We start from the raw sequence: 12,170 nt of genomic DNA on the forward strand, positions 1-12,170 counted from the left end.
AGACTTTTATCAATGCAAAGCTTCTGATGTGGACAAAATGCACTGTGGAATGTCAGATGAACTTCATCAACAATATTCCTAATTTTAAACAAACAGTCACCTCCAGTACTCGCAGAGTTGTTACTAAAGTGTAGCTTCCTCAAAAATGAAATAATCGCTCTCAGGACATAATTTCGCTGAAAACTGGAGAATTTAAAAAGTATACCTTTGGACCAATAATAACTTATTTGCAAATTTTTAACTTGAGCCATTAAAAGACAAATAGCAATAAAACAAAGAAGTTTCTCAAATCCAGTATCTTTCCACTTTGACAGTCAAGAATGCTGCACAGATTCTTGAGTATTTCCATGGTGTACCCACAAAATCAATTTGTTTTGCCTGCTGTAAACTACAACAGGTCTTCTGACAGAAATATAAAAATGGCAGAATGCTTGGGTCATTAACCAGTTTACATTTTTGTTCTGAAGCCGAGTCATCATACACATGCTTTAATGGCTGGAAATCTGTTTCTGTTACACCTGATCTTATGTGCATGTGGGATCTCAGTTGTTTGACAGGAGCATGGAGCACAGTGCACTGTTAACATAAACACAGACAGTTATCTTTTATTCTAAGTACTGGTACCACTAAGAAAAGAATGAACACATATCTTTCTGGTAGCAGTTCAATGTACAAGTTCCTTGTTAAGACAGATACACAAGTTCTGAATTATCCAGTCAGGACAATGAATGATAATTATAAACTCCATAAGCTCTGACCAACAAGTACATGAGAACACTGAATAGCAAGTACAAGGACAAGTCACAAGTGAGCATGAGAAAAGCCGTTCTCATAATTTAAATACATCCACCGCTGGGCCTCGGAGAGGGAAGCTCGCTTGTAGATTGTTGGCACCGGTGTAACGGCATCAAAGCAGCACCCGTTGGCCATGGTGGTGGTTGTGGGAAGTGCAACAGTGACTAGCACCGTGCATATTTCTAAGTGCGGTTGACAAGTGGTGGTAGGTACTGCAGTTTCCAATCAAAAGGTCACTAATGTGTGCTCTTTTCCGAACTGCTTTGCTATCGCTTTCTGACTTTTCAAATTCTGAATAACTGTTGACTGCACCTCCAGAAGAAGCAACAAACTGGTGTGTTGTACCAGCTGATGTACAGGGCTGAGGACTTCAATTTCGTGATTCTGTTGAAGAATCATCACTGCTAACAACATCAGAGAATTAAAGGTCACTGTCACTCCTAGTGAATATCTCCAGAATGTGTCTATCTGTTCAAACATGGTGATGTGTCATTTATCTCACAGAACTGAAGATTGCAAAGTTGAAACTGACAAGTGCTCTACCACTTGCCCGCGAAAGGCAAAGGTCCCAAGTCCGAGTCTCGGTCCAGCACACAGTTTTAATCTGCCAGGAAGTTTCATATCAATGCACACTCCGCTGCAGAGTGAAAATCTCATCCTGGAAACATCCCCCATGCTGTGGCTAAGCCATGTCTGCACAATATCCTTTCCTTCAGGAGTGCTAGTACTGCAAGCTTCGCAGGAGAGCTTCTGTAAAGTTTGGAAGGTAGGAGATGAGGTACTGGCGGAAGTAAAGCTGTGAGGACGGGCCGTGAGTCATGCTTGGGTAGCTCAGTTGGTAGAGCACTTTCCCGCGAAAGGTAAAGGTCCCGAGTTCAAATCTCGGTCCGGCACACAGTTTTAACATGCCAGGAAGTTTCATATCAATGCACACACTGCTGCAGAGTGAAAATCTCATTCTGGAATCAAAGGGTTAATCAGGCTCTCTGTAGCAAAGTAGAGTTGCAGAATTAGCTGGGTGTGTCCCATGACTTAAAAGCCATTACCTGAGTTAAGTGCATTAGTCCAGTATTCTTTCACCTGGACCAGAACACCAATATCCCAAGGACTCACACATATCATTAGGGACTCTGTGAACACTACCCACAGCACTTTAACCTCCCAGGGCCTGAAGAGTTTGGTGAGACACATCAACAGTGCTAAACCTCGATACAGTTGTGCTCCCAGCAGTGTCGGCCGTGAACTGAATGCTCTTGATCTCAAATTGTGGAACAGTGCTATCATGCCATATGCAGATCACTTACCAGCAGAGCCATCAACTCTTCAGTCAGTTATCATCACTTGGCAGTCTGTCTGTCTTTGTGTCACCTATAATACATTTTGGCCAGAGAGTAGCAGGGTAATTGACATGCTGTCTGTAGTGGAGGTGTTTGAGCAGCCCCAGCTATATTTGTTTCTCGTACAGTGATCCATCAAGGCTGTTTCTGTATGGATGATAACAGGTGTACAGTGTGGACATATGTAATAAATTGTATAGTGTTTCACATACAATGACAAAAAAAAGTGCTCCAAAGAAAACAGCTCATTGATTTACTAATCCATATCTAATTCTTATCTGTTCCTGTGAAGTATAGTTTCAAAATCCTTATCTGTTCGTTCCAAGTAGGGCATCTGATTTTTAACTTTGCACAAGTGTCAGTTATGCACTTGCTTATGGATGGGAGAAGGAAAATGTTTTTGGTTATTTTGTGTGCATGCTCATGTCTTCTCACACTAAAGTGAAACAGGTGGCAACAGCTTGAAGTTCACTACAATTTCTTTTGCAAACATTCTAGATTTACATGTAGATGGTATATGAAGTTTCTAGTTTATTACTTGTGAGCAGCACATAGATTTAAAACAACAATACTTTGCACATCTCTTGGCATTAGGCAAATACAAAAGAAATCCTTAAATTTTTTAACACAAGAAAGAAATAGCTCTTTTGTAGTTTATGGTATTTATAGTTTACTGCCTCAAAATAGCCACTGCCTTCTTTTAATGATTTTTGCCTTGTGTTATAGCTTCTTTTACTAATTTATTGTTCATATTTAAATGTGGTATGTAATGTAAGCTTTGTCTGTTAGCTTTCTGTCAAAAGAACTCTTTCTACATATATGGGGTGATTTTGCTAAATGGGGACAAACTAAAGGGAACAATCCCTGAGAGGATAAGGAGCAGAAAATCTCATATGGACATATGGCTGGAAACACATTTGAAGGGAAGAACACCCACATGAAGGTGGAGATAAAGACCTCTGACAATGTAGGTTTCAGTGATTGATAGCAGACATGAGAACACACTAGGTAAGTGTGAATGCTCTGTCTGTACTAGTGTTCTAGCCCCACATTCAAGAGGTCAGTGAGTGGAGCACCAACATGTACTATCCACATAATGTTTTGTACAACCAAAGGCACTTCTTCCAGCAGGGGAAGCAGGGTCACCTGCAGTAAATGCAGATACATATCACCTGTGAGGGATTGTAGAAGGATGACCAGGCCCATGAGGCAGTTACCAATAATCACCACCCACACATTGATGCTGAATCATTACTGATGGTTCACTGCCACCATTCTGTGGGGATTCCCTGTAGCCCACTGATGGGTGTTTTGAAAGTTGATGATGCCGCCCTGTAGTATCCCATTGTGGGGGATGTACGCACAAGCAGAGAAAGGTGCCAAGGTAGCCAAGAACAATACAGCTTCATTACTAACAGTAAAAGTACACAATAACAGTAGCAACTGGAACAGCTTCTGAGTAAGGGCAACGTAAATATTGTCCTGATCTAATGAAGGTTTGTCCCAGACATGATAACAGTTCTCTAATTTTCAAGCTTTGTATACTGTCGAGAAACACTGCCCTAGGCAGAGTTTGTATGGCGAGGAATACCAGGAAGCTGTCTAGTATCTCCTTGTAAAGGTAGCCTCATCTGTGAATAGGATGGATAACAGAAATACCAGCACCACAATGGCCCATACAACAAACCATTGGGAAAATCGTCACCATGGAGGCAAGTCTGTAGGTAATAAGGCCTCTGCACTCGTCTGGCTTACCCCAGGCTGGTGGGCCACCTGCCTGGTTTTGGTACGTGGCTCATTGTCAAAAATCTTTTATCTCCACCTTAAAGTGGGTTACTTCCCATGGAATTCATTTACACCAATATTTCCGTCTAACCTTTTGTGCTCCTTCCCCTTTCAGAGACCATTTCCTGTATGTGGTATGTGTTGCTCACAAATATTTATGAATTGAATATTTAGTTAGTAATGACATAAATATATCACTGATTCTGTGTTCAGTCAATGGAAAGGCCACATATACATCTCAAATTGGTCTGAAACTTGTTTTGAGTAAAAGTGGCATATATTTTGTGTAGCCCCGTAAATGGGAAGAGTAATAGCTGAGTCAGTGATCAATGACCATTTCCAGTGCAGGGATCCAGAGAATATTTTCTAGTTATATCATTCAAAAAGTAGTGTAACATAACACCTGGAAATATTTTCTGTGCTCTCTTTCCTATTTGTGTTAAGCAGTCTTGAATGCAATGGTGAACAGGCTACTTGTGTGACAGTTCCAAGCCATCTGACTATTGCTTTAATCATCTTTCTAAGTCCAGAAAAGCTGAGAGGGTTGATTTTTAAATGCATACATTGGTAATAGTCGCCAGAACATACTTTCATTTCTCCCTTATCCCCATAAAGCTACTGTGTCATCTACATCACTATCGTAATGAATTATCGTAAATTATTTTTGATGTCTTGTCTGCAGCTTCTTGCATGTTTGACCTAAATTAATGTTAGAGTATATTTTTCATAATCTTTGTTCCAGTCCAGCTAGCCTGTTTTAACTTTTCTGTTTTATTTCTGAATAAGGCAACACTAAATCCAAATCATTTATGGGGATAGTCATAAAGTTTTAATTGTAAACTTGAAAAAATGAAGCTACAACCACGAAACTTGGTGATTGTATTAATCCTTCTCCACATATCCACCCGTCAGTGTGACAGATTTTTCCCAAAGTTGGATATCTTAGTGGAGATGTCAGTTGTAGAAGTCTGCATTTTGGATGTTCGGGAAAGGTCTCGCCTTGAAAGTCACCTCTGTGTCATTCTGGAAGTGCATACCATGCAAAGATTTCTTTATATGAATAAAGAGGAAAATGTCACTTGCTGCTTTGTCAGGAGAATATTGGGAAAAGGGGGGGGGGGGGGGGGTTAGTAGTCATCTGGACTGGCCTGACACAGCTGCAACATTTCCACTGCTGCCTCAGTTTGGAAAGCTTTTTGAATGAGTGTGAGCAGTTGTGAAACCCATCAGACAGTGACCATTGTCATGTACAAACTGTTGCACTAGAGCTTGAAAACTGATCCATGACTGATTTTCACTTATTTGCCTCACTAGAGATATGGTGGTCTTGAAGCACAAGGGCTTCCACTTCTCTTGTGATGCACAGTTTTCACAGAGAAGTGATTTACCACTTCGTTCTTTGTCACTTAGACTTGTTTCAGCCCTTGAGGATATTTTTGTTCTGGCGTTGCAACTACAACGTTTTTGTAGTTGTAACAACAGAACAAAAATACAATCCGGAATTATAAAGCAACTACAGACACTATGGCCACACAAATGAAGAATTTAATTGTTTGACCCCATTGGAAGCATTTGCAGCACCATTTAATGACTGTGTCATATGATGATTGCATTTTTGCCATACACGTCTACCAACCCAGCATATATTGTTGCATCATTGTTCTTTATTAGTGGCTGATAATGAATTGCTGCATAATATTGCACTTTACCAATGGGCTGCACCTCTTGGATTTCAGTATGTGCGTTAACTACAGACATGTACCTGCAAACAAACAAAAAATTAATTTAATAACTTTTTTAATGTGACATTAAAAGCTTTGTGACTACCCCCTGATACATTCAGAAAGACATGGTGGATTTCCTTCCAAAACCATGTCAAAACTAAGGTCATTCTCTGCCAGTTATGCTGTCATTATTGACAAAACTTTGCATTCTAACAACAAAAATTTTGTTATTCACAGTGCAGTATCATTTCAACTGCACAAGAAATAACTTCAAATTAGCATGAAAATCAATTATAATTATTGTTAGGCTATGTCTGTATTAACTATCCGAGCGGCTGTGCAGAAGTGTAGCTTTACCCAATGTTAGCAGTTCTTGGTGGTCTTAGGCTTGAACTTCACTTGAAAGTTATTTCTCTCTCTCTCTCTCTCTCTCTCTCTCTCTCTCTCTCTCTCTTTTTAACTGCTGATGATTATATTGCACTACTCATGCCTAGTGGTAACTACTGCTGCATTTGCAACTTTATGCATAGTAAATTAACTCTTTCTGTGAATGGTAGAATGTTTTGTTAATGCTAGTATGTGTACTGCTGGTGCTTAAAATGTCATATTCAGCAATATTTGTTTGCTTTTTTGATGACCAGGCAAGAAAAAAACTTCTTTCTGAATTAATTTCTTGTATTAATATGGAAAAGGGCAGTCAGAAAGTAATGTATCATTTTGCTGTATAAATACGAGAATTAGACAGTTGACATGATTGTCATTCAGTGTTGGTCACAGCCCTGTAACACAGTAGGTAAGGCAATTCACAAGTGATTTCAGCTGTTGAAAACCTTCATTGTTTAAATATTTTTCAATTATGGGTACCCAAACCTTTGAGCAAAAGAAAAAAAGCTGCTACAGGAGGGAGAGAAATTGTTATTGAAGATAGTGACAAATGGTGTGATATGGAATTATTTCTTTGAACCTGAAATCAAGGCAGAATTTATGGTATGATGGTACTCGTTTCACGTAAAATGAAGAAATGTGTAAGCTGGTGGGAAAGCTCCAGGCTTCTCTCTCTTGAAATGCAGTGAGAGTGATCCTTGCAAATTTATAAGACCAGGATGCTGCAACTGGAATGTTTAGATCGTCAATAACAAGTTTATCAAACAAAATGAGTGACTGATATTCTTTGCTCACACTCAAGTCACATCCTCACATTTATGTACCAGTACAAGCTAAATTTCAAAATCTCACTGGCAAGTTTTATCACACTCATTATACAGCCCAGATATCATACACTAGACTTTCACCTTTTAGTTATCATGAATGAAAATCTTTAAACACACCACTTTCAGAATAATGTGAAATCAAAAGATACCATGCCATAGTGACTGAGGATTTGAGGATAATGCACAAGTGTGACTTGATTTCTTATAATGTGAAGATAATGGCACAGTTCAATGTTGAGCTGTACCACAGAAAATGATAGCAAACTAATTCTATAGAAAACAATAGAGGTGACTTTTTAGCAAGTAATAATTTTAGTAAGAATTTTGTCACTGCAATTTTGTGTAAATTCAATGCAGATTTCTTCTGGAACAATGAACAATAGAAAGCATTACTTTCTGACTGTACCTAGAACTAAAATTTTGACATATGTTGTATGTTATAATGATTTATTTTGCAATGCAGGTGGCATATGGGTGAACTTGGGCCCATTATTGTATCACTATTCAGATGCAACTACAAAACAGCCCCTGGTGGAACCTCCATTTGATATAGTTCTGAGCATTATTAAGAAATTTGGATTCGATGTGCAGGTAACTATCCAAGAACATAGCCTAAATAACCTCTAGATGGGCAGTACATGCCAATAGAAGAAGTAATAATGTCACCAAAGTTATTCTCCAGATTTTGAAAATGAAATTTCTAATTAACATATTGAGGACAGAATGAAATAATGATGGATACATGGGGGAGAGGAAAGCAAGAAATAGTGCCCACACACTTTGAAATTGAACTAGAGCCAAACATTGCATAAGAGTCTGGTGTAGATAGAAGTAATTTGTTCCAAATCCTCATCAAGATTATTTTAATTTCATTAAAGGCATGAAATGGTGGAAAGCACTGCCCATACTCATGGGGTGAAAACACATTTCGAGGTTTTCAGTGACTTTCTTAAAACTGATCATCATCCTCCTGTTTGGTTCTGGTGGATGGATCAAATTAGCGGCTCAGACAGTTTTATTACTATTTTGGATTTGATCATCATCCTCTTGTTTGGACTTGGTGGATGGATCAGATTATCAATTCTGGCAATTGTATGAATGTCTTGGATGCGAATTTCTCAACGTACACTATTGACTGGAGACATTCAGAAGTCATCTAATCAAGTCAGAGGTGCACTACACAGGAAGTGGCTACTTGGGTGGTAGAGTGTGTGTGGTGTGTACATGAAGACTTTTTGAGCTAGAGAAGTACCTCCATAGACCAAATGACCTAGTACATGTATTCAGAGAGATGACTATATCACCCAGATTAATTGCAGTGGAAAACGTTAGTCCTCACTGTTCAGAAAGAGAAAATGTTAATACAGTATTTCTTAAATGCACTATCTTTCAAGATCAATTCTGAGAATTTGTATTACTTATTAGAGGTGATAATGCCTGTGTGGTACCAGGAAGGAAAAACTGACTGAAACTACAAGTGAATAGCAGGCAGATCTAAATTCAGAATGTAACATCTAAGTTATTTCCAAACCTTCATAAAAAAAAAAAAACTCCAAAAGTGATTGTCCCTGGTATGAAAATGAGAAAAAAATGTTGTTATGAACACAGAGTACACATTATAGCATTACGGTGTATCTCTACAACTGAAAATTCAGTGGATTAATGTTCTGAGACTGGACAGATCTGGCATTCAACATTTAATTCACCATCTTGGAATCTGGTGTACATCAGAACTGAAATGTGATGAGACTCTGCAGAAATGTGACGTCACTCCTATACATTGTATGTACCATCTGTTTATTATCTGCACAAATACATTTATTTAATTGTATGTATGAACAAATACAGACAAAAACTAATATATCACCAAGTATGTGATACCATATTTGTTTAAGAAATGTACCCTATTAGTAGTTCATCATAGAAGATACATTTGTAGGAATATTTTGTTTTGTTAAGATTCTCTGAACCCTCACCAAAGTATGTTCCAAAAATTTAGAAACACCCAATATATCACTACAATAGCTGGGTCACCTATGGTGGTGGCATGTTAATTGCCATAAAGAACTCTGTCATATCTTCTTATGTTATTATGGATTCCAGATTTGAAAAAATAATGAACTCATCCAGAGTGAGCTGGGCTGGGCACATAGCTTAGCGAAAGTGCCCCAAAAAGGTATTACAAGGAAAGACAAGATGATAGAGTGGCTGAGATCAACTGAGAATAAGATTGGAGAATGGAGTCACCGAGGATCTCCAGAAAATAAGTAATAGAAATTCGAGAATTCTAGCAATGGACTGAAATAAATGGCAGAAAATTGTTGAAAAGGCTGAGGCCCACAAGAAACTGTGGAACCACAAAAGAAGAAGTGAAATTGTTTGGGTGAAGATAATCGTTACATATGAATCAAACATTGTAACTGATTATTTTTACAAGCCACCTACTACCGGTAACTATGACAAACTGAATTGAATTTGTTATTGTGGTAGGGGGAACTTCCAACTTGGTAACTATAGAATGAGAGACTCACACTGTTGGAACCAAGGGTAAGGACACAGATTTGTGTTATAGTACAGTAATCTCTGCTCCAAAAATTAGTTTTTGCTGCACAGTTAAAAAATTGACTTGTGCAGATGACATTTTGATGTATATACACTCCTGGAAATTGAAATAAGAACACCGTGAATTCATTGTCCCAGGAAGGGGAAACTTTATTGACACATTCCTGGGGTCAGATACATCACATGATCACACTGACAGAACCACAGGCACATAGACACAGGCAACAGAGCATGCACAATGTCGGCACTAGTACAGTGTATATCCACCTTTCGCAGCAATGCAGGCTGCTATTCTCCCATGGAGACGATCGTAGAGATGCTGGATGTAGTCCTGTGGAACGGCTTGCCATGCCATTTCCACCTGGCGCCTCAGTTGGACCAGCGTTCGTACTGGACGTGCAGACCGCGTGAGACGACGCTTCATCCAGTCCCAAACATGCTCAATGGGGGACAGATCCGGAGATCTTGCTGGCCAGGGTAGTTGACTTACACCTTCTAGAGCACGTTGGGTGGCACGGGATACATGCGGACGTGCATTGTCCTGTTGGAACAACAAGTTCCCTTGCCGGTCTAGGAATGGTAGAACAATGGGTTCGATGACGGTTTGGATGTACCGTGCACTATTCAGTGTCCCCTCGACGATCACCAGTGGTGTACGGCCAGTGTAGGAGATCGCTCCCCACACCATGATGCCGGGTGTTGGCCCTGTGTGCCTCGGTCGTATGCAGTCCTGATTGTGGCGCTCACCTGCACGGCGTCAAACACGCATACGACCATCATTGGCACCAAGGCAGAAGCGACTCTCATCGCTGAAGACGACACGTCTCCATTCGTCCCTCCATTCACGCCTGTCGCGACACCACTGGAGGCGGGCTGCACGATGTTGGGGCGTGAGCGGAAGACGGCTTAACGGTGTGCGGGACCGTAGCCCAGCTTCATGGAGACGGTTGCGAATGGTCCTCGCCGATACCCCAGGAGCAACAGTGTCCCTAATTTGCTGGGAAGTGGCGGTGCGGTCCCCTACGGCACTGCGTAGGATCCTACGGTCTTGGCGTGCATCCGTGCGTCGCTGCGGTCCGGTCCCAGGTCGACGGGCACGTGCACCTTCGGCCGACCACTGGCGACAACATCGATGTACTGTGGAGACCTCACGCCCCACGTGTTGAGCAATTCGGCGGTACGTCCACCCGGCCTCCCGCATGCCCACTATACGCCCTCGCTCAAAGTCCGTCAACTGCACATACGGTTCACGTCCACGCTGTCGCGGCATGCTACCAGTATTGAAGACTGCGATGGAGCTCCGTATGCCACGGCAAACTGGCTGACACTGACGGCGGCGGTGCACAAATGCTGCGCAGCTAGCGCCATTCGACGGCCAACACCGCGGTTCCTGGTGTATCCGCTGTGCCGTGCGTGTGATCATTGCTTGTACAGCCCTCTCGCAGTGTCCGGAGCAAGTATGGTGGGTCTGACACACCGGTGTCAATGTGTTCTTTTTTCCATTTCCAGGAGTGTATATGGGAAGTGGTGACTGTAATGTTATAAGGTGCCATTGATGATGAGGGTTCAAAGGGTTGTTAAGGAATGTAGAAAAATATTTCTGCTTAGTAAGTATGGTGAGAAAGAGATTGCTGATTATCTGAGCAGCCAATATAAAATTGTCATCTCTGGAACTGAAAGCTTGGAAGAAGAGTAGGAAAAAATGAAACACAGTCAAAATGAGTGTAAAGAGTCCAACACTAGGAGCATTCCACAAATTTTAAAGTGCTGTCTTATCTAGATGTCTTTTATTACTTTCCAGTGTCACACTTTTTATAATTATGATCAGTTTTCTTCAATTAGAGAACATAGGATCATAGGTGTTGCAGAGCAGCTGTTCAGTTTCAAGTGCTGTGGATGTTGCCCATGAGTCATTACGACTTTAGTAGTGTGTACAACATTAATGAATTGCTAAGACCTTAGGGACTCATGGACACTGTACATGGGCATCTGAAACTGACTGTTTGCTCTATGACTACTATTACCAAAGACGTTCTGTAATCGAAAGAAACTGGCTATCATTGTAAAAAACATGACATTAGATTGTAATAAAAGACATTTCAACAATTCATTTGTTGTAGGTTTCTACACTTGACATATGACAAGCCTTCACATTAAAATCTTGTATGATAAGTAGTCAACCATATTTGACAAAGGGCCACAGCCATTTCTGTCAGCTGAAACAAGGGCCACATGTCAGTTATCGAATGGATGTGCACCCACTCCCCCCCCCCCCCCCCCTCCCTGCTACACACACACACACACACACACACACACACACACACACACACACTGAGAGAGAGAGAGAGAGAGAGAGAGAGAGAGAGATTGTCAGATGGTTACACTTTTAAAGTAACTAAACAAGGAAACTGCTGCCAGCATGAGTAACTTAGAAGTAGATACCTTCGGTGTAATGAAGCAACCCAGATCAATGAATAAATGCATGTCTCCTGGTCCAGATTGTATACCAATTGGATTCCTTGCAGAGTATACTTAGCAATCACATACAACCGCTCAGTCAATGAAAGATCCATACCTTTTTAGGAAAGTTGCAGAGGTTACACCAATACTCGAGAAAGGAAATAGGAGTGATTCACTGCATTACAGACCTATATCACTGATAACTGATTTGCAGTAGGCTTCAGAACATGTACTGTGTTCAAACATTATGACTTACCTTGAAGAATAGATCTACTGACACAGTAAGCATAGGTTCT

The 12,170-nt window shown here is 40.6% G+C and overlaps 1 protein-coding gene across 3 annotated transcripts in view; it reads left to right on the forward strand.

Annotated features, from left to right (window-relative positions):
* The window catches only part of LOC126248991 (carnosine N-methyltransferase), a 171,581-nt gene that overhangs the window by 132,169 nt on the left and 27,242 nt on the right, over positions 1 to 12,170 (forward strand). For all 3 annotated transcript variants that reach the window (XR_007545580.1, XM_049950567.1, XM_049950566.1), the window contains exon 8: positions 7,316 to 7,443. Coding sequence is in view for 2 of the 3 variants with exons in the window: in XM_049950567.1 (XP_049806524.1) it covers positions 7,316 to 7,443 (128 nt within the window). In the remaining variant the exon portion in view is untranslated. The remainder of the gene's footprint in view (positions 1 to 7,315; positions 7,444 to 12,170) is intronic.

This window comes from Schistocerca nitens, chromosome 3 (genome assembly GCF_023898315.1).
Source record: "Schistocerca nitens isolate TAMUIC-IGC-003100 chromosome 3, iqSchNite1.1, whole genome shotgun sequence".
NCBI lineage: Eukaryota > Metazoa > Arthropoda > Insecta > Orthoptera > Acrididae > Schistocerca > Schistocerca nitens.